At 45.9% G+C, this 21,907-nt stretch overlaps 1 protein-coding gene and 1 pseudogene across 1 annotated transcript; one reads left to right on the top strand and one right to left on the bottom strand.

Moving 5' to 3' along the window:
- Positions 1–5,251: 5,251 nt before the first annotated feature.
- On the top strand, positions 5,252–16,225 carry LOC121082324 (annotated as a pseudogene).
- Positions 16,226–19,282: 3,057 nt separating this feature from the next.
- LOC121082323 (MAD2L1-binding protein-like) lies at positions 19,283–20,827 on the bottom strand. The gene is made up of 2 exons (XM_040581670.1): positions 20,498–20,827; positions 19,283–19,853 (listed from the first exon to the last, which is right to left on the bottom strand). Exons 1-2 carry the CDS (start codon positions 20,825–20,827, stop codon positions 19,323–19,325), a joined length of 861 nt encoding a protein of 286 aa, XP_040437604.1. The 3' UTR covers positions 19,283–19,322.
- Positions 20,828–21,907: the final 1,080 nt, after the last annotated feature.

Genomic DNA, 21,907 nt, shown 5'->3' with positions numbered 1-21,907 from the left:
ATTTTTTGTTAAACTAAATAAATCATTGAGTATAGACCCTCTACACATACTAATTTATATGCAGCCCTTTGTTGAAGATAAGGCCTTTGTTTCTGCCACCAATGCTTCTTCACTACATTAATGACAAATCACCCAGCATATTCTTTTCCATAAGACATTTATATCTATATTGTCCTACAAATCTTAAGACTAGTCCCTCTCTCAAGTACCTTTGGTCAGCTGCATCCTTTTTTTAAAAAAATGATTCTTGCTTTCTTTGCAAGATGATAATTTTACATGGCTTGGAGCAATGGTTGCAGGAGATATGCAATGCAATCCTAAGATTGTAAAACAACAAAAATGGGATAACTGAGCAGAGTTGAAAGTTATATCTGTACTGATTGTATGCAGTTCCCTTCTGTATAAGAAATTCCTCACGTCTGCTGGGCACCTGGGTTAGCTAAGCCAAGCCTGCAAGCCTCCACCACACTCACCTACCAAAACTCCACAGTGTGTCCAAGCCCAAAAGGGCTATCCTTCACATTACGTTCCAGGATTAACACTCCTAGCACGCAGCACAGCAGTACCCATATCCTAGAGCACAGAAAGGTCTTGTACACCCGACTTTCAGTCCATGGCCTGGCACACATGCAGGAGCTATCACATTTTGTGCATCCAGGCTCTGAGCACAAGCTTCCAGAGCCTGCTGCCTGCCTCCCATCACCAATATCCCCAAGATTATCCCTGGGGTATCAGTGACCTAAATACACTGGTTTGGATTTGAAAGTTGCTTTTGTTTTTAATGTCGCTGAGTCTCTAAAACCAGCACGCGTAACAAACTGCCTATTTCCAAGCAGCGGTTGTGTAATTTTGCTCCCCACCCCCAGAGATGTTGCCTGCCATTCATTTAATGGGCTCAGTTTCCCTGGGAAGTGCCTGGAGGAACCTCTTAGCTCCCTAATTAGCAACAGAAGGGGCCAGTCCTTGCCGGAGGTAGCAGTGAAACATTTGTGAGGTCTTCCGACAATAAGGGAGACAGAGAAGGGGCCATTTCCAGCTGGGAAAACAGTAACTTCTCTTCAGCATGCAGTGCAGAGCAGAGGACTAAAGAGATGTTAGGGGGAAGGTATATTCAGCAATGAGAATGGGCTTTCTGCGCAAGAAAGGAGCATTTGTGGAGGGGGAGGAAGAGGTTGGAGAGATTGTCCTGGGCTCTCCCAAGCTGTTCATTGCTCCTGCAATCCGACTTTTATGTAATATACCATGGAGCAGCACAGAGGCCTCATGGACTGGCTACCGGTGAGGGCAGGAGCAAGGTGTTGCTGCCGTCTGCTCTCAGATGTTTGAGCTGGCTCTTGTTAGTAAGATTCAGGAATTAACAGCTTGGAGGTGCTTAGGAGCTCAGTGTTTCCTCCAGGGACGTGATCACTGAGGCTGAGCACAGAGCCTGCCATTCAGTGCCAGAGTCGACTTTGGTACCAAACAAATCTCCCACCAACCAGCTGAATGTCCTGAGACCTCACTGGAAAGGTGAAAACTTTGCTTGTCCATTGCAAGTAGGGTGATGTGCTGGGGGCTTTCCCTTAACCCCAAGGACACAGCCACACGTGGTAAGATCTCCAGTTTTCCCCATCTAATCCCATCTCTGGGCATGGCTTTTTTCATACAATACCAGTTGGAAAGAGTTGCATGTGCATGGACAGTCCCAGCTTGGACCTGTTGGACCACGGGGACCATTTTCCTTCAGAAGTCATGCAGGGAAATACAGCATTCAGTGTCTTTGGCCTGTAGGAGCAAAGATCCGGCATAACACATGAAATCCTTGTTAGCCTTAGGACCTTCCTTAAAAGCAAAGAAAGAACATAACGTTCAAAGACAGAGTGATGCCATGGGGCAAGCAGGGTTTCGGGAACCTGGAAGAGCACAGGAGAGATCTGAAGCTTCCAGTTGTCCTGCCCTGCAACATCACTGGCCAGCAGCTCACTGGTAGTGGCCACCGACCAGAAAAAAAGAAGAGAGCTGGTCCCTGGTATAAGTCAGGAGACCATATTCACAAAGATCCCCTGTTAATGAGCACCATTTGCTTTCTAGTAATGCTTAAGACAGTGAACCTGATCTTGTGCATGCAAAAGGAAAATTACGCAGCAATGCCTTCATGCTGTAAGATGATGGCTTGATGATCTTAAAAGGTCTTTTCCAACCTCAACAATTCCATGAATCTATGATTCTGTGAAGGGCAGTGCATTACAGTTGGGGCCATAAATCCCAGCAAGGGCCTTGCAACGGCTCTAAAGGTCAGAATAATCATTTCCAAGTTGCCACAGCATCTCAAGCTATAAAAGAGCTGCGTTCAAAGGTTTTGTGCTCCATTCTTACCCCTGTTCAATAGCCCATTTCATAATGAGAAGTCACCAGCTTTCCTCCCTGTGTTTCAGGTTTCAGTATTAATGGCATTGATGAGGCTTGGATTATGATTACGTGAAACTGGCAACGAGAAACACATAAAGTCCAAAATAGAAAAAAGCCCAAATACACAAAAAAAGTGGTATTACTGGTGCTGCGAGCTCCTCTTTCCCACAAGAGGGCACCCAGTGTTTGCAGAACTACTGCTTGGCCTTTGGGTGCTTTCTCCAGCAGCAGGTCACACTGTACCAGCAGTAGCGAACGGGTCTGGGAGAGCTGGCAGGTTGTGTTGTGTTTGGCTCCTCCTGCTTGTATCCAGCTGTTAAACCAGCTGAAAAAATACATTACGGTAACATTTCCATGTCTGTATTTTCTATCATTGCTGCAGGGGTGATCCTGCAGATCAGTGACAAGAGCAAGAGAAAAGCATAGGAAACAAGCTTTCTGTTAGTATGCGATTTGTGCAATGGGAACATATGAAATCCCTTTATAAAATGATGCCTGTCGCACAGGGACTGTGGGAAGTTTAGACATTTGGAAGTGTAGACAGAGGTGCAATAGTGAGATTCAGTGTATCAAATTTTATTCTCTCTCCTTTTGGGTTGGTTTGGGTTTTTTTTTTTCCCCATGCCAGAGTAGCAGCTGAACCAGCAAAAGCACAGCACTGGGACAGAGGCAGAATTTTTTCTAATAGTGCTCTGAAGGGGCTTTTTAAAAATGGGTTTGCTAAGACGTCTGTCATTAAGAATAAGGGATCCTGCCCCAATGCAGGGAGATGCTCTGAGACATTTTTGCAGGTCCTTTCCTGTGGGATTCCCCTTTCCATTTATGAGACATGCATCAAAATCTCGTGGGAGGCAGCCTTGCTGTCTCCAGCAAGCAGTTTCTGCCTGAATTTGTGCATTTTGGCCTCGAGAGGTTGTAAGAGAGGAGGGGAAAAACCCCTTGCTTTCCACTGCTGCTGCATCCCAGGACGGAATTTCCTCTGGGAACCCTTTGATCTCTGCTCACCAGCACTCACACAAAACTCCTGCACATCCCCTGCATTTCAGTAGATGGGATCCTGGCATCCCAGCTGTTCCAGATTTATCGGGGGTGAAGGTGGTGGTGAGGTGTTGCCTTTTAGCCCCAGGGTATTAGTGGCCTTGGTGTGTCACCTTGTATCTTAAGTAAAAGCCATTCTGACTTTCCCAAGCTTTTTATACAGAAAGCAGCAACTTCTGTCTTTTCTTTGTAGCTGTAACTAGCTCTGCTGGCTCTTCTCCCACATTCCTGGTATAGATAAATTCACTCACAGCTGTTTAAGCCAGTCCTTCCTCCACCAGCCTTTATGCTTTTTCCCAGTGCTAAGTAAGAAACAGAATTTCCTCGAGGTCTCTTTTGTCTACTGACGACATCACAGCCTGCAGTACCTCAACCTGGCTCTTTACAGGGTCCTCAGCTACCTTCCACATGGGTTGTAGTTCTTTCCCCTTGATGCTAATAATTCTCTTGTCTGCTGACTATCTGCAATCAGGGATATCATCTTCCAAGAGGCCTCAAAAGAGCTGGTTTTGTTTGGGAAATAGAACCTTAAAGCTAAGTAATCCCAGACGGATGTAACCAGAAATAGCTGTGGTGTAGCAATAAACTGAACTTTGACCAAATGAAGGATTTACAAGCTTTTCTTCCTGATGACTCTTTTTTGATGGCACAGTGGCTGCATATGAAGTCACGGTATGAGACCTAACCATCACAGAGCTCACTGGTGATGGTACTTCGCTTAGAGCGTTGCATGGAGATAGGAATCATTTTCTCTCACAGTAAGATGTAGTTATTCCTGGACTGAAGCACAGCAAGGACACAATTTAGGAAAGAGAAGCCTTTACCTAGTAAGATTTTACTAACCATGAAGGAAATGAAGTCTAAAAATGAGCTAAAACAAAGCATTGATTTCTGTGGAAAATGAAAAGCAACTTTTCCTTTTTTGTTTGGGCTGCTGCAGATCACAGGTGCACATGGAATAGAGCCACACGATGCACAGGTCAGAAGGGGTCATCTCATGGAGGTCAGCTCATCGCAGCTTCTGCTCAGAGCAGGTTCAGGTAGATCAGGTTGCTCAGTGCCTTGTTCCTGTCAAATTTTGATTGCCTCTAAGGATGGAGATCCCACATCCTCTCTGGGCCCCTGTCCCAGTGTCTGAATACCTCCATGGTGAACTAATTTTTCCTCACGTCTAACCAGAATTTCCCTTCTTGCAATTTGCGTCCATTGCCTTTTGTTCTTGGTCCATTTTTCCTACACTCTCCACTAGGTAGATGCAGACAGCAGTAAGACCCCACCCTTTGCCTTCTCTCCTCCAGGCTGAACAAGCGCAGGTCTCTCTGTCTCTCCTGGTACACCGCATGGCTCCAGCCCCCCAGCAGCCTGGTGGCCCTGACCACCGAGGGTGGGCAGCCTCACTCCAGCCCTTCCTCTGCCAGCAAGGCCAGCACTGGACATGGCACTCCAGATGTGGCCCCACAAGTGCTGAAGAGAGCGAAGGATCACCTCGCCCAGCCTGCTGGCTAACAGCTTGCTACCTAGCCCTGTACGCACCGGCCTTTGCTGCACCTTGTTGGCTCAGGCTCAGCTGAGGACCTCAGGCCAGGCTCTGCAGAGCTGCTTTCTGTGCATCTGGCGCCCAGCTGTGCTGATGCACGGAGCTGTTCCCTCCCCGTGCAGGACCTGGCATTTGTCTCTTGCTGAACTTAATTTGCAAGCGCACGTTTAGGCAATAGGTGGCACTGACGGTTGATGTAGCTTGCATTGTCACCAGGAGAGTGTCGCTGCGGCAGAGAAAGCCAGCAGAGGAGACACCTGGGCTGTTTCGCTGGGAGCTGTGGCTAGGCGAGGAGGAGCGGACATGTGGCAGGAGATGCTTCCAAACGCCTGGTGAGATCTCTTTGGCACAGGGAGGAGGGACTCTAAACAGGGGTCCCCAGGGTTGGGGCAGGAGAAAGGCCCGGTGGGGTCCACCAGGCCATCGGTGGGTGGGAGCATGCAGCTGAGCTTTCCTGAGCATGGGTAGGGAGGAGGTTTTATAAGACTGAGCCTTGTTCTGTGCCACTCAGAGAGCTGTTTCTGGGACATGCTTGCTTTGTTAGCAGTGCCGAGTTTGTGCTGTTGCCGTGCTAACTGGTTTCGTGCCTCTGACTCACTAAACTCCAGGATGTAAGTGCAGGGGGTTGTTATTACTTGTTGCATAAGCTACTCAGCCTCCAGGGAGGTGGAGGCTGACACTGTTTGCTCTTAGGAGCTCTTGGTCTTCTTTGTCTGGGAGTGGTTTCAGGAGATACTTCCTTAAAAATCACATAGACTGTCTCAGAGATCAATTACCCAATTGCCTTCACTACTGCTGGGGTGTCCAGTACAGGCACTGTGTTCTGCATCACAGGTAGCAGTGGGAAAGGGTACCAGGCAACAGGAAACACCCAGTGGACTTGGTTTTTCATGGAGTTTCCTGTCCTTTTTAATTCTTTTTTGTCTCAAGGCATCGTAATTATGACACCAAACAGCTCCCTCATCTAGCTGCAGAGTAACAAGACTTTCTCTGTTGCTTCTAAGTTTTTGGTAGATTTTAGATTCTGCTTTTCTTGCAAGAGAATCTACCAGGCTAAAAGAGAACCAACGAGGATGTTTCCTTTTTCTTGCGGGCAGATGAGACCTAAAAGCTTGGTATCCAGTCAGGAGCAGTTGGAAGTAGCAAAGGTACAGCAGCTCACTGAACCTGAACAGGGAAGGGTCCCACAAGCTGCTCCTCATGCCAGCCCTGGGCAGGATGAGTACCACGTGGCTGGCAGCAGAGTAACCCTTGAGCTTGGAAGTCCCCTGCCAAGGCTGGGCACCTATCGCTACACAGCTGCCAAAATAAACTATTTACTTGGCTGAAGTAACACAGCCCTCTGTAGGATGAAACACCGCAAGGACACCTACCCAGTTGTTCAGTGCCTTTTATCTAAATTGCGCTGAAGGCGGGAATATTATGGTGACAAACTATCCAGCTAAAACACAGCCCAGAAACACTGTCTCTGTTGCCAGCCAGCTGAACAGCTTGTGATCCCATGGCTGCGCGGTAAATGGTGCTGGCAGGGGATGTTCCTTACACCATCCCCAAGGGATGGTACCATTCAGACAACACTATCAGACCAAGAATCTTTCCCACCCCACCCCCACCCCCATTTTCTAGGGATGGCACCTTGTCCCGGATCAGGTAAGTGAAATAGCTGCTCTGTGCTGAGGAGTTCACTTTTTATTAGCACCTGGGCTGGGGCACAGCATAGTCCCTTCCATACCCTGTATGACAAAAAATCTTCATTCAGTCTTCTTTGAGCCCCCTGCAATAGCCCCAGACAGCTCTGCTAATCCCCAAGGGAAGCTGGAGAGCTTGAGGCACAGGTCAGGGGGATGGGAAGGGACACTACATTTAGGACTGATTGCTGAAGGGTTTGAACGGTTTTAAAACATTGCTGTCTGTCTGTTAAATCCAGCTCTGGTGCCTGAGCTCCCACACCTCAAGAAAGTCTGAAACTTTGCTGTCTAGGTAAGAAAAAGAGGCACCAGACAGACAAGTTGAGACCTTTACCTATGGGCAGCTATGGTGGAGGGCTAGCGTTGCCCTAAAAGATGACTGAATCTGTAGGGGAGCTATGTATATAGCACAGTCAAGGGGCATGTCTAGCACATCCAGCTGTCTCCAGCAGCTGAAAACTCTTGTCTCTGCTCCTCAGCCCACTCTGTGCAGTTTTTATTCCTGAAGCTGTCCAGGTGCTACTATCCCATTCACTTCAGTACCTGCCTTAAAACAGATAGATCCAGATCCTACTGATCCTTGTCTCCCAGGGCACACCTGGTTCATAAGGAGAGGGACAGAGAAGCCTTGTGATTAACAAGTCCTGATCAGCAAAGGCTTAAGGTCCCTAAGAAACACTGGTAGATGTAACCCTGCCACAAATCCTGCCTGCGATCTTCAAAAATAACAGAAACACCCAGCCCCTGCTGACTGCATGGGGTTTGTTACTCACGTCCAACCAATGTGACTACAAGCCTCAGCATAGTCCCTTTACCCTTGACACTTCTGTTGGGCGCAAACAATTTTATGCCTCCCCAGGTCATTTGAATGTTCTCAGAGGAATGCAGTCCTGGTCCCTGTGGCCGCTCTGGGCGTTGGAGGGATGCTGGTTTACTGGCTGAGGTCTAGACACAAGATCAAGACTATTGAAATGGGCAATGGATGGTGGGGCTCAGATGAAAGACCTCTAAAAGGGAAAGAAGATGAAAGTATCTGTCCCTTCAAGACTGAAACATCTGACAAAGAAATTGAGGTGCCCGTGCCTGGGAGGTAAGGAGGGGCAGAAAGCTGCGAGGTGCAGCCAGTTCATCACCCACTTTACTGCTTTGAGGTGATGCCTTGGGGGCAATAGCCAGCGCAGGTCCGTTAGATGATGCTCTGGCTCACTGCCCTTTACGAATGGGATTTGAGCTCAGATTCACTGCAATGTCTTTACGCTTTCTGAGACCACAGACTCTCAATGCAACCTGGGGCTGCTCCTGCAGAAAGGCCATGCTTTGAGCAGCAGAATTTGACAGCAGGTCTGCAGTGGTGGAATGGGGTGGGAGGGCACTGGGATAGCAAAGGCACCAGTAGGGCAGGACTGAGGGGCTTCCGCAGAGGACAGGGTTGGAAGGGTGAAGAAGGATGGGGTCCTTCCTTCTGTCCCTACAAGCCTGTCACTAATTATCTGGCCAACTAGCAGTCGGTAGCACAGGCTGAGCTGCTTATTCTTCTCTCAGCTGGCAGTGCTGGCAAGTTCCTAGTGCCAAAAACCCTAAAGCGAGTTAGCAGTAAGGCAAGCGTAGAACCCACTACTCCTGGGTGCCCTAGGGGAACTGCTAACCTGTAGAAAAATATATTCTCCATATAGATGATTCAGGAAGTTATACAGAGTATGGCACTGCTTCAGGAGGGCTTGTGGTGTCCCAGAGAGAGACACAGAAGCCGGTGGAGCCAGGAGAGCCTGTTCATGCCTGCCTTAGCATAGGGCACATGCAGGCATCTGGCCAGCCTTGCAAGAGCTCCTGTCCGCAGGACCTGCATCGCCGCCTGGAGCAGGCCCGCTACACACCGCAGCTGGAAGGGGCTGCCTTCCGCTACGGCTTCACCTCCAGCTACCTGCAGAAGGTGGTGGCCTACTGGAGGAACCAGTTTGACCGACGCAAGCAAGTGGAAATCCCCATTTCCGAACCACCATTGAAGGTGAGGGGGTCTCTGTGGCTTGAGCAGGTCTCACTCTGAAATGCACAGAGAGAATGGGGGGCTTTAAGAGGTTACTCTATTAAGACAACAGTGTGCATAACAGCTTAATGAAGGATCAGTAGTGGAGGCTATGTTATTAGTAACCCTCTATAGATTAAGATCATTGCACAGTGGTGATAAGGTTAGATCTGCTTGAAGATGGGCTTCATCTGGCTCTGAACCTGCACTAAATAACAATGAGGTTTTCTTCTGCTATTGCCTTGAAGCCACCTTTGAAAACTGTAAAATTTACCCAGGCCCTGAGGTTGGAATATCCACCACCACCACCCAGTTTAGCCAGGTGTGGTTAGCCAGACTTTAGATAAGTGATCTGCAGGTTAAACTTCTATCCTGCGCTTACTTTTTCCATGTTTCTCTTTCTATCACCCACACATTTTGTAATTTAGTCATGTTTTTGCACGTGTCTTAGCTGCATTATGCTATTCATTGAAGTGCAGCTGTACTTATATACTGTAAGACCAATTTCTCAGGAGGTGGATGCTCAGTCTCCTGTGACCCCAGTAACTGGGACTGGGATCAATACCTCTGTCTGTAAGTAAAAGATGAGACACAGGTAAAATACCAGGCATGTCCTTTCAGCTAGGCATCTTCTTGCCATGGGTTGATTGTGTACCTTCTGCTGTGAATGCTAATCACAGTTTTGCCACTCTCCTTCTTCAGAGTTCGGAACAGAAACTGATGGAACTAAGGCTTTAATTTATCTGTCTGGATGTGTGGCAGGGATTGATATCCATTTTATCCACGTGAAGCCCTCCTATGTCCCTCACAGTTGAGCTGTTCAACCTCTGCTGATGGTCCACGGCTGGTCTGGCTCCTTCTACGAGTTCTACAAGACCATCGCTCTACTCACAGAGCCAGCTGAGCATGGCCTGAATGAGGGTGACATGGTGTTTGAGGTCATCTGCCCATCCATCCCAGGATATGGCTTCTCTGAGGCACCACACCAGAAAGGTGAGCGATGAAAAGGCGCTGTTGGAATTGCCAGGTTCTTGGAGCCTCAGTCATCCCTGGCCCTCACCAGGGAATGCAGTTTGTGAATGCAGATGCTTGGCTCTGCACTAACACCCATGTGGCTGAGGCTCTGGGGCTGGCTGTGGAGATCTGGAAGGTAATGGTAGCTGGAAACCAGGTCTGCTTTCCACTTCATCCACTTTCCACTGAATTTCCATCTTGTGTTCACTGTATTGCCAAGGAGCAAGGCAGAGCAGCATAGCACACTGTGCCTTTACACAGCAGCATAAACATGTGCCTCTGTCCGACCATGATCTTTGGCCAGGGGATGATACACCAAGACAAACAGGTTTCCTCTGTTTCTCTTTACCTACAGGCTTTGACAGCAAAGCAACTGCTCGGAAATTTCATAAGCTGATGAATAGATTGGGCTCCAAAGAATACTACCTACAGGGAGAAGACTGGGGATCTCTTATTACCACAAACATGGCCCAGATGCTGCCACAGTGAGTAGCAAAGGGAATCAGTGCAGAGAAGGTTTCTCCAGTTCTTACCCTACCTTCTGGCTCCACGGTCCGGGTCCTGCCTTCTGTTTGCCCTGCCTCTCATCGCCTTCTGCTTTGTTTTCTCCAGGGGTATCCCCACCCCTGTGCATTCAGTCATATTCACGTGCTTTGCATTGACAGTGGTATTTGCATTCTCACGCTTTCTAAATTTCATAGAATCATAGAAGCATTTAGGTTGGAAAAGACCTTTAAGATCATTGAGTCCAACCACAAACCTAACACTGCCAAGTCCACTGCTAAACCAGGTCCCTAAGTGCCACATCTACACACCTTTTAAATACCTCAACCACTTCCCTGGGCAGCCTGTTCCAATGCTTGACAACCCTTTTAGTGAAGAAATTTTTCCTAATATCCCATCGGAACCTCCCCTGGCACGACTTGAGGCCATTTCCTCTCACCCTATCACTTGTTACCTGGGAAAAAGTGACCAACACCCGCCTTGTTACAACCTCCTTTCCTGTAGTTTTAGAGAGCAAGAAGGTCTCCCCCAAGCCCCCTTTCCTCCAGACTAAACAAGCCCAGTTGCCTCAGCTGTTTCTCATAGGACTTGTTCTCTAGACCCTTCACCAGCTCCGTTGCTCTTCTTTGGACACATCTTTCTTGTAGTGAGAGGCCCAAAACCGAACACAGTATTCGAGGTGCAGCCACACCAGTGGTGGGTACAGCATCACTGCCCTTGTCCTGCTGGCCACGCAATTTCTGACGCAAGCCAGGATGCTGTTGGCCTCCCTTATCTACGGAAGAGTTGTACAGAGAAAAATGGAGTGCTCTTTGGCTTCTCTTTCACTAGGCATGGAAGTAAGCTCTGCTGCATTTTGATTTGAGACCTCAAGGATCATCATTCTAAATCAGGAAGGAGATAAATTTAAAATTGGCAGGGAGAAAAGGAAGGAGCTCAGCCTTTCAGCAGCTGATCAGTACCACGAAGTATAGGACTTTCCTGGATGGAGATGGCACCAGCTGTACCATTTTTAACTCTCCCAAATTTTTTTGGAAATCACGATAAATGTGAAGGGCTTATGTATTTGGCTTAGTGAAATGCTTCTATTACAGCTCCCGTCAGACTTATTTTCTAGAAAATTTGGAAACAGAAAATGGCTTGATTTAACCTTCTATTCATTAACTTGATTTCAGATCTGTGAATCTTATCTTCGCTGGCAGAGAAGGTTTGAGAAGGATGATTTCCGTGATGCTTGGGGCTTATATACCATGGCTCATAGGCTTTACTAGGGAAGATGTTCGACGTATGTATCCTTTCATCCAGAAGAATATACATGAACTATTGCGAGAGTCTGGATACTTACACATCCAAGCCACCAAACTAGACACTGCAGGTAATGAACCTTCTCTATATCACTATGAACTTTGTATACTGACTGCTTAAGGCGTATAAACACATAGTTGAACAAAAGCCAACCATGTTTGAGAAGCAATGAATTCTGGTGACTGAATGCAAGACATGGGGACAAGAGCTGTGTAAAAGGAAGTGAAAAGGAACCGCTTAAAAAAAGACGGAGACTACAAATATCACTTTTCAAGGTCTGTTAAATGGCATACCACTTCTCTACGGCAAAGAAACCCTTTGCAAAAAGCCTCTTAAAGTAAAGCACAGGACCCTGACATTGAAGCTTCTAGAAATAAATGTGGGTGAAAACAAGAAAAATACCATAAGCAAGTGCAATGTGAATCTTGCAGAAAGGTAGACACAGCCATAATACCTGAAGCCAGAAGCATGATGTAGTGGGACCAGTAGATAAGGAGTCTGAAGAGAGGTATGGCCATCTCAGAAAAGTTACATGATTTATTTGTATAATATTATCAAAGATTATGGGGTATTCCTTTATTGAAATAAACCCTCATCAGGAAAGACAGCAGAGCTGTCTCAGACTGGCATCAGGTACGGAGACCATAGAAGGAATAGCACCCCATCCTGGCATTTAACTGGAAAAGAGGAAACTCAAAGTGAAACGTCAGCTAATGCCTAGTCTGTTGCTTGAACTGATTGCAATATCAGAGAAATAAAAGGAGATAAACCAGATACCAGGTTGGGGTTTTTTGGGTTTTCTTTTCAAAAGCCAAACAATGAAGACAGCCCCCAGAAAAACAAAGACCAGTATGTCTAGTGTCTGATCAGAAAACTAGCAGAAATGTTTTTAAAAGGAGAATTCATTTACAGGTGATAATATCACAGGGAAATCATGCTTCAAATATCAGAGCTCTGGCAGGATCAAGAAGCTGTGGATCTAGTAATGGAACATATTTAATTTCCAAGAAAAGTTTTGTTGAGGTTCCTTCCCCCAGTGTTCTTAAAGACATTAAACTGCCTTAAGAAAAAGATTAAGTTCATGGGTTAATAACTAGTTAACATGAGAATTCATGAATATAAATAAGTAAGCAAGTTCCAGGGGAGAGAGAGTATCACAAAAATCTGTGCTGGCACCCGTACCTTTCAATATGATCTTAATTTCTCTACAGATAAAAGTGAATGGTTAAGTGAAAATCTGACACCTATCCAGGGTTTGGTTTAATCTAAAGATAAATGGTTTTGTAACTCTCTGCAGTTAAGTGACTGGTTGATTAAACTGGCCAATAAAAACTGATGTCAACAAAGTCCAAAGCAATTTAAGCAGAGGAAGAAAATCACAATGGGCTCTAGTTTGGTTGCTGCTATGTGAGAGAATCCAAGAGTCAAGGACAGTGCTTTGAAACGTCAGCCAGCTCAGACTTTAAGAGAATCTTACAAACTCTTAAAGAAAGCAAAAAGAGAGTAAGACAAAACACTAAATCCATGATATTTAGAATCTGTTCCACCCCTGTTTCATTAATATATTTTATAATGAAAAGAATACAAGAAGGGGAGAAAAAGAACCCTAAAGTGACCAAGCAGCTTCCCTACAAGCACTGTACATAGTCTAGGACTCTTTAACCTGGAAAAAAAGAAGAGCAGGGATTTTGTAGCACACTAAAATTGTGAAAGGTAGAAAATAAATAGGGGGAAAAAATACATATTCCCTGCTTAGTCTCAAAAAATATCTATATTATCAGTTTAGTTCTCATTAGGCAGGTTTAAAGCAAAGCTACAGTATTTTCACTCACCAGAAGCTGTGGTACCTAAGATGTGTACAGGTTGAATCATTAGTAAGCTGCAAACAAGACTGGTATTTCTGAGCATCCAGTCCATGAAAGTTGAATACAGTGATTCGGAGACAGCTTTCAGCTCAGAAAATGCTCACCTCCAGACGGGTCATATGCTAGCTGGCACATTTTAGCCTGCCCTACCTTTGCTGGTCAAAGCATTTACATGACTTTGATGTGTAGCAAATCACTTTAGGCCTGACAGCACAGGGAAACTGTTGTGCCAATGCACAAACTTACTTTGCATTAACTATGTCCACTATTAAATTGAAATCACATTGTGCATCATCTTCTACGCAGTCATTCAGTGCTAAAGTCACACTAAAATACACTTGAGAGTAGGCAATTCTATGGATACTGTAAAACTACAGCCTGGAGCGTGGCACAGGAATTTTCCCAAGGCAAGCTCTACCACTGCTGAAGTAATCCCCACCCGTTTTACAGGTTAAAACACAGATATAATATGCTGTGTTTATAATGTTTGTTAGCATTCCCCAAAGGCAGGAGCAGATAGCAGATACACAACACTCCACTGTTGTTTAAATTACATAGAAAGTGAACAGCACTCAGGGTCCCAGTTAGCCATCCTAAGCAGGACAGTGCTCCCAAACAGTTTATCTGAAATTTCTTTTCAGAGTGTAATCCCTTTACATCTGAATTTGCTCTTTCTGCCACACATTACCAAGAAGCCCAGAGGATTTTCTTAACTCCTATTTTCTCTTGTATAGGAATTGCTCAACTTTATAGTGCTGTCAGTTATAGCCAAAATTCCATTGGGGTGAACTTTTCAAGAATAAAGTACTACCAGGGCTAGTAAAACGCACTCTTTACTGAATTCTCATAGAAAACTCTGAAGAATTGATGTAAGTCCAGTTTAACTCCCACTGAAGTATTTGCAATGCCAGGCAACTGCAATGGTTCTCTTCTTCTCTTGAATTAGGTTGTGGACTGAATGACTCCCCTGTGGGGCTTGCTGCATATATATTGGAAAAATTCTCTACCTGGAGAGATAAATCATTTCTGCATAAAGATGATGGAGGCTTGGAAAGGTAAGAAAACAGGTGCTCTTCCATGAGAGGACTCATTAAAAGAATGAGCAATGGTAACTAATGAGGAGATAGGTAAAAGACTGGCCAAAGCTGAATTTTGAGCATGAAAGATTACACATGACAAGTAGTAGTGTAAACTTACAGCAGACTGCCTGCAAACTACTGCTTCAGCACCGGGCAGTTTTGCTCTGGGCACATGGGTGCCAATTAATTTGATGCTTGAAAACAAGTGGAGAACAAGAACAACTGTTCTTCAGGGCATGAGCCCAATATAGCGTATTGAGAAACAGCTTCCAATGAAACGTCTTCATCTTTTTCTATCAATAGCAAATACACTCTTGATGAGCTTTTGGCCAATGTGATGATTTATTGCGTGACATCCTCCATTGTGTCCTCAAAGCGATTCTACAAGGAGAACATCTCCAAGGACCCTGGTCTAACAGATGATGCCAGGTAATGAAGTGGTAGGTGTAAGAAAGATTTGCAAATGAGATTGAAACACGTTTGCCTGTATAAACATTTAGATTACTTAAAACAGCAAACTTAACTTCTTAAAAAAAATATCTAAGTTCTTATTTTCTTTTGATAAAAATAGTTGAGTCATTTTTCTTTTGAACCTGTAATTCACACAAAGTAGCTTGTAGCCAAGACAATGCAGCGGACATATCAAACTATATTCAGTCTTGTGTTCAAACTACAGGTCTATATACTTAGTCACCAAACAAATGTGATCTCTGGCTCAGTTCAGTTAAAACAAAACAGAAAATCAGGAGCATTTCCAAGAGAGACGTTTAAACGGAATTAGGAAGCATACGGCTTAGTGGTGGATAAAACTAACGACTACAAGTGTTAAGCACAAACTTGGGGAAGCAATTTGGAGAGCAGTACCTTCTAACAAACCAAGCACCTTCTAACAGCCACTGACTTTAAGATGACTATAAGAGAGGCTGACCAGAAAATGCTGCAGAACGGAATTCCATGTGATTGATCACACAAACAAATAGAAGAGTCTTTTCCTTTGTAGACCGAGCCAGCTTACCTTTCCTCAACTCATTCGTTACGCTGGTACTATAAATTCTAAAGTAAACTTGAGCGGGCTCATTTCTGACTGTCACAAAGAGGTGATGCGTCTTGCCATTTATCGCAAAACTGTAAAACAAGGTAAGTTTAAAAATAGGAAGCGTTTCAAGATTGAACCGTGTGCGAAGTTGGCTCTACTTTACGTTTTTGGGTATAATATTCTCATACTCAAGGAGACTCAAATACAAGCAAAGCTTTTCAGCAGAGTACAAACCACAAAATGTGTCGCTGCGGTGAAGCTCTGCCAGCTGACTGTGGCAATTACTAGAGTCAGGAGGTTTTTATAGAATTTCCCCAGGACTTTTTTCAAAAAGGCACTTAGTTAATGTCCTCTAGGTTTGCAGTGTATGTTCCCACAGGGACTGCAGCTTTTTCCTCAGGAGCTAGTACATACACCACGGGTCTGGGCAAAGGAGGTCTTCAAGAACATCATCACTTACTCTTACATGCCACGTGGAGGGCATTTTGCTGCCTTTGAGGAACCAAAGCTTCTGGCACAAGACATCATGCACTTTGTCAGAAAGGTGGAACAGCTGTGAACATGCACTTTAGATACATATATAGAACAGAAGCAAGTTGTTCTGCCACCAGCAGAACCTTTACTTTGAGGGATCAAATAAATCCAATGTAATCACATAGAGAAAACAACATTTCATTTTGATAATCATTACAGTACTAAAATTGTTAATGAAGCTCTAAAGCTTTTCTAAAGAATAAAAGAAAAAACCCCAAAGTAAGCAACTTGTCTTCTTTCACTCCCGGCACCGTATCATTGCTGCACTCATAGTTCAAGTGTAACAGAATACATGAACGGTTTACTGCAGTAACACTGCACTCATCTGGGGAAGAGAGTAGAAAGAAACCAGCCCCTTGATCCTTAGAACGAAGGCTTCTGTTTAAAAGCTTCTTCAAACACTCGAGTGCTAGCGTCTGAAATATGCATCACAAGCAGCTTTGGTGGAAGTGTAAAGGGTTTTGATCTCCTGAGCACAAACACTCCTACGTTCAAGTTATGTTTCATTCAAGAGACCAGGAATTACATATTCAAGTGGGCAGCTGCACACAAGGCAGCTTTCTTCATTCTAACAGGTTTTCCCCCTACGGCTAGCTTTAGCAGCTACTACACTATGTAAACAGATGTTTAATGGATAACAAGGCAGAGACAGCGTTCCTAGTGTGCTCCAAGCTCAAAAATACCAACTTAATTTCCTCTTCGTTCTTTATCATTCCATTCCAAATGGTAAAGTTAAAATATGCACCAAGCGTAGCAGGTTACTTCAACCTTTACCCTCATTTCAAGCGATTCTTATCACACCATCGTGCAATTTTTGCTAGCAAGAAGCTGCAAGCAACCTTGCTACCAGTAGGCTCGAGTTTCTCTTCAAATGGGATAGGGCTGTTTGGAGCTGTTAAGCTCACTACATTACAGACACTTCTAAGTAGCTGACTGAAGGTTAAGTCCAGCAGACACCTAGTTTTGACACACTGTTCAAAGCTCTCAAGTGTTTCTCACCCTCCGTCCTTCTCCCATTCTGCACTAGACACCAGGCCAGAAGAAAGGGCTCAAGTTCTGCTCCCAAGTAATACCTTCTGACTTTGAACAGGAGTTTGACAAGTAAAGATAGTGCTGAACTTGATCACACTCGCCTCACCGCCTCTTCACATTTCATAAACATTGAAGAGTCTAAGACTTAGAAGTAAAAGCAAGCAAGAAACTAACTTTTATTGTTGTTGTCTTAAGTGAGAACAAGCTAGCATATTGGGGCAGGAGTCCTATGCAGGAGCGGGCTGGAAACTAATGGGAGAAACAGCTAGGTATTGTGAAGGAGAATAGGAAAGATAAACATGGTTATCTAGTGTTTAATAGGTGTCTGCATGCTTGTAGAGATATATAGCTGTGCAACGGCATGAATGATTCCTGCCCTGAGCCTGGTGGCGCATACAGCTGCGGTTTGTGTCCGGGCTCAGAGATGTAAATAGGGGCTTCTCTGTTTTGGTGGAAGTGTTTCTCTTTGCATAAAAAAAGAGGGAACGAAGGGAATGACCCCAGAGGTATGTTCAGAGAAGGCACAGCTATGTTTCGAACTTTTTGACTGAACCAGTTCTTTTTTGGTGTGCCCTTCCACCTATGTATAATGTTAATCCAAAAGAAGATGATACTGTTTACACTTTGAATGTCGATCATTGTCTTTCTGTAGATGCTATATGTAGTAGGAGGCTATGATGGGAACGTGTCGCAGCGGTTCTTCTCTTATCCGGAGTAACAGCAGGGAAAGCATTAAAGAGTTAAATCACCTTGTTTGGTAGGCAGTTAAGCATGTGAGTCAAAATTGCCACTGCTTTTTGTTGTTGGTTCAAGGACATGGCTGTGAGGATTTGGATGGTATGTGCTGCGTGGATTTTAGGCGCCCCATTGCAGCAACATGGTATCAAAATCTGAGAAAATTTCAGTCTTTTTTGGCATCCATTCACTCAACTGGCAGTATTGTTTGTTTGCTGTTACCTTGGTTGCTGTCATGTTTGCAAGGGCCCTGCAGAACATGGCAAACCTGGTCCTAGCTGTTCAAAAACAAAAAGGGGAAATTGTCAAATTGTACGGAACAGAGACAGCGGGTTATTTTGACACTGATAATATGTCTCAGTTGGTTTTTTATTTGTTCTATTACTTATACCTTGTTTTTACTCGTTCGGTTTCAAAGGTTCTTTTTGTGCAACAGGAAGGGGGAGATGCAGGAGCGGGCTGGAAACTAGGACCATGCGTGGCAATCCGTTTGCTGAGGGGAATGTGCTCGAGCTTGTCTGGACAACAATTAACATGATGAGGCTTGTTTACAGAGCACAGGGGAGTGGGGGACGGATGGCGCCAAGGAAAGGTAACACCTTGCTGTTAATTGATGGCAGCTAACCACCAATCGGGGATTGCCTAGTATGCAAGGCTTAGCTTCAAGAACCAATCTGTTTCAAACGCGCAGCTTCTGAAAGTGTATAGAAACTGGTGCTTCTGTACAATAAGTTGACATTTGCTTGCATCAAGCTGCGTCCCGTCTCTTCATTCGCCGCAGTCCTAACCTCCTCTGAAGAGGGTTAGAGCAGAAACCGCTTGCTTTTAGTTCTAACTGTATATCTAACTGACCGTCAAGGCTGTTGGGCTAAAGGTTAGTAAAAAAATAGGAAGACGTGCTTCCCCAGTTCCACAGGGCCAATCAATCTCTTTTTGTCACCAGTACAAGACCTTCCAACTACTCAGAAGTCCCACTCTTTGTTTGGATTATTAAGTAACTGAAATTGAGTTATAGAGAAGTCTAATTTTATCAAATAGATAGGCAAACACTCGAGTACTCACTCAAGCCTGATCAGACTACAAAGGTCTCCTTTTACGGGTAAGAATGGCTATAGCCTTTTTAGTAAAGGCCAAGTGTGTTAATAGTCATGTACATTACCCAGAGAGAGTCCCAAGCAATCAGCTAATTTAGTAATGGCCACATTAAAACTCGGGAGGGAAAAGGTTTATCCAGTATTTGCCAGTTCAGCAAGTACACAGCAGGAAAGTTTTACTCCCAACGCGCCAATTAGTCTCCTGTACCATAACTCAGGTCCCCAAAGAATCACTGTATCTTTGTGCAGCTGTGCCTTAAAGGGTAATTGCTTTCAACAGCCATTCAGGAGATGAAAACAGATGGACACGGTTGAACTACAGGAAGGTAGCAGATGCCCTGAATAAAGGATCCAGACAGACAAGAATACACAGTTGTATTTGATAAAGTTATCGCTTAAAGCGGCACCAAAGGTTATTCGATATTCCATTAAAGTTCTACAGAGTGTGGGTCATTCGTGAAAGCCTTTGAGCGCCGCTGGTGCTTGAAACCAGACATAGTCCTCCCAAGTAGAGGTCACATGCTGAGAAGCCGAGGCACTTCTGTTGATGTCTCCATCGCAGGACAAGTTAACAGCTAGTTTCCTCCCTCGAGTCGGCACTTTGTAGTTGAGCTTGGGCCGGAACCAATCAACACCACAATCACGGTGTCCTTGGAGCATAACAACAGTGCCCATGGCAGGGAGAGCCTTCAGCTCACTGAAGACATCCGCAACAAAGAGCGAGTGAAAGAGCTTGCGAACGCAGGATGCAGTTCTCAGGCTCTCCTCAGCACCGCCCTCACAGATACCCTCCAAGCTGAGCTCATAGAGCTCCTTGGGGCTCATGACATTGCCTCCAAGTAGAATAAGAACCCGAGGAACCAGTGTCAAACTAAACATTATTTCCAAGCGCTGGAACATTTCCTCCAGTTCTGTCAGCACCTGCTGGCACTTCTTGCTTGCCAGGTCCATGGAGGGTGGCTTCTTAATCACATCTCCATCCTGGAAAACAAAGCAAAGAAAGATCACCACGTTTCATTATTAGGAAACATTAGTACCAACACACCCTTCAGAAAGCGTGGCCCATCCCATCCCTGAAAGTTAAGGAAGGTTCAAGGGTTTATGTGCCTTTTAAGAGCTACAGGTACCCACGTACGGAATCAGGAGACCCAAGATGAACACAAATGGCTGCCCTATAGCTACTCAGTTTAAATCTGAATCCCACTACTGAGGAATGTCCACGAGAATTACAAACTCCATCTTTTAAAGATCAGCTATCACCCCAAAAAACACCTACCAGCCTTTTTTCTTCAAGTTGTTTGAGTAACAAACAAAGCAGTGGCATGCTTTGAGCACAAAGTGGAACAACAAGAGATAAACAGCAACTTTTTGAGACCTTTAGCCACCTAACCTAAAGGGTTTTTTAGTTGTTTGTGGGTTGTTTTTGTTTGTTTTTTTTTAATGAAGTTGTGGTAACACTTAAGGATACAGCTACAACTGCACTTCACTTTACAAGTGTTTGGCACATGAAAATACAGTTTCCTGAGCTAGAACAGTTACCGGACAAGAAAAACCTCAATCGCCGCAGCCCCTGTGGCACGGCTGCCCCCCGACCCAGGCAGGGGTCCCTCCCGGGGGTCCCTCACCCGCACCGCCCGCCAGCAGAAGCGGGCGAGCTGCTCGTAGGGCAGCGGGAGCTGGTGCCACTGGTACAGGACGTGCTTGAGGAGTTCGCAGGCGAAGCGGCAGCAGCTCTCCCGGCTCACAGCGCCTGGGAACGCCACGGATACCGAGGGGGAGGCGACCGGAGGGCTGCTCTGCCGGGCCCTCATCTCGCCACCACGCTCCAGGGCCGGGGACACCGAAGAGGCCGCTCGGGTGGGAACAGGCGCCACCACAGCGCCAGGAGCCACCACTTCCCGGTCAGCGTACAACGGCCCACTCGGATTTGAATGGCCGCGTGCGCCGCAGGGCATCACGGGAGCGGCGGCGCACCCGCCCCTCACGGCTCGCGGCGGCGCTGGCGGTATGTCTGCGGGGCCGGGCGCGCCTTCAGCCCCGTAGCTCGCCGCGGCCCGGCGGGAGGGGGGCCCGCAGGCAGCCCGGCCCCGGGCAGCGGAGCGGAGCGGAGAGGGCCGGCCCGGCCGGCTCGCTTCTCCTGCCTTGGCAGCTGCGCGGGGAGCCGGTCCCGGGGCCGTTGCCGAAGCGCTCGGTGGGGCTACCGATGCTCAGGGTGTCCCCTGCGCCAGTGGTCCTCCCTCCAGGTGCCCCTCCTCCTCTCCATTTGCCCTGGAGTAGACAACTCAACATCACACCCATTCTGGGAGATTTAAGCCCCAAAGAGCTCAGAACTGGCTGAAGCCGGCACAAAAGCCGATCTTCTCTCTGAGAGTTGCAGTGTCCTTACACCCTCCCTGTCCTTCCCGTCTGGATCAGGAACCAAACAGGGGAAGCGGTGCACGCAGATACACAGAGAATACTGAATGGGACACACTGGCTCCTCTTCTAACTCCTTTATTGTCTCAAAGGTGTTTTCATTCTGTTGGAGGAAAAAAGAGAGAAACATGTAGAGTCCCCAGGTTTATCCCTGGTAAGCACTTTCGCACGTTCATTTAGTAAAGCAGATTAGATTGATTCCTCAGATACGCGTCTGAAAAGACTTTTTTTTTTTTTCTATCATTTCTTGTTCTGTGCATCATTTATGGCTGGACTGCATGGACAAGATGGTTTTCTTAATTCTGTGAAAACACTTGCATCTATTGATGCCTGCACCTCTAAACATAGTGATATGGTCATACAGCCAAATTTGCAAAGCGGATTACTGTTCTTACACCATTCTGGGCATAGCAGACATACCCACAGAAACACCCCTAATGGCCTAATGGTCATGCCTATTTACACATTTATTTCTGCTATTTCATCCTCTGTAAAGAACAAGTGCTCCTTTCCTCGACCTGTCTCAGAACAAATCTGAATACTTAAGGAATTAAAACAGATGAGTCGGCCAAAGGAAAATTTAAACATACTTACTTTAACAATGCCAAGGTGTTATTACT

This window comes from Falco naumanni, unplaced genomic scaffold (assembly GCF_017639655.2).
Source record: "Falco naumanni isolate bFalNau1 unplaced genomic scaffold, bFalNau1.pat scaffold_70_arrow_pat_ctg1, whole genome shotgun sequence".
In the NCBI taxonomy this organism is placed as follows: Eukaryota; Metazoa; Chordata; class Aves; order Falconiformes; family Falconidae; genus Falco; species Falco naumanni.
The sequence above is the reverse complement of the archived record's forward strand: the minus strand, read 5'-3'. Positions and strand labels throughout refer to the sequence as shown.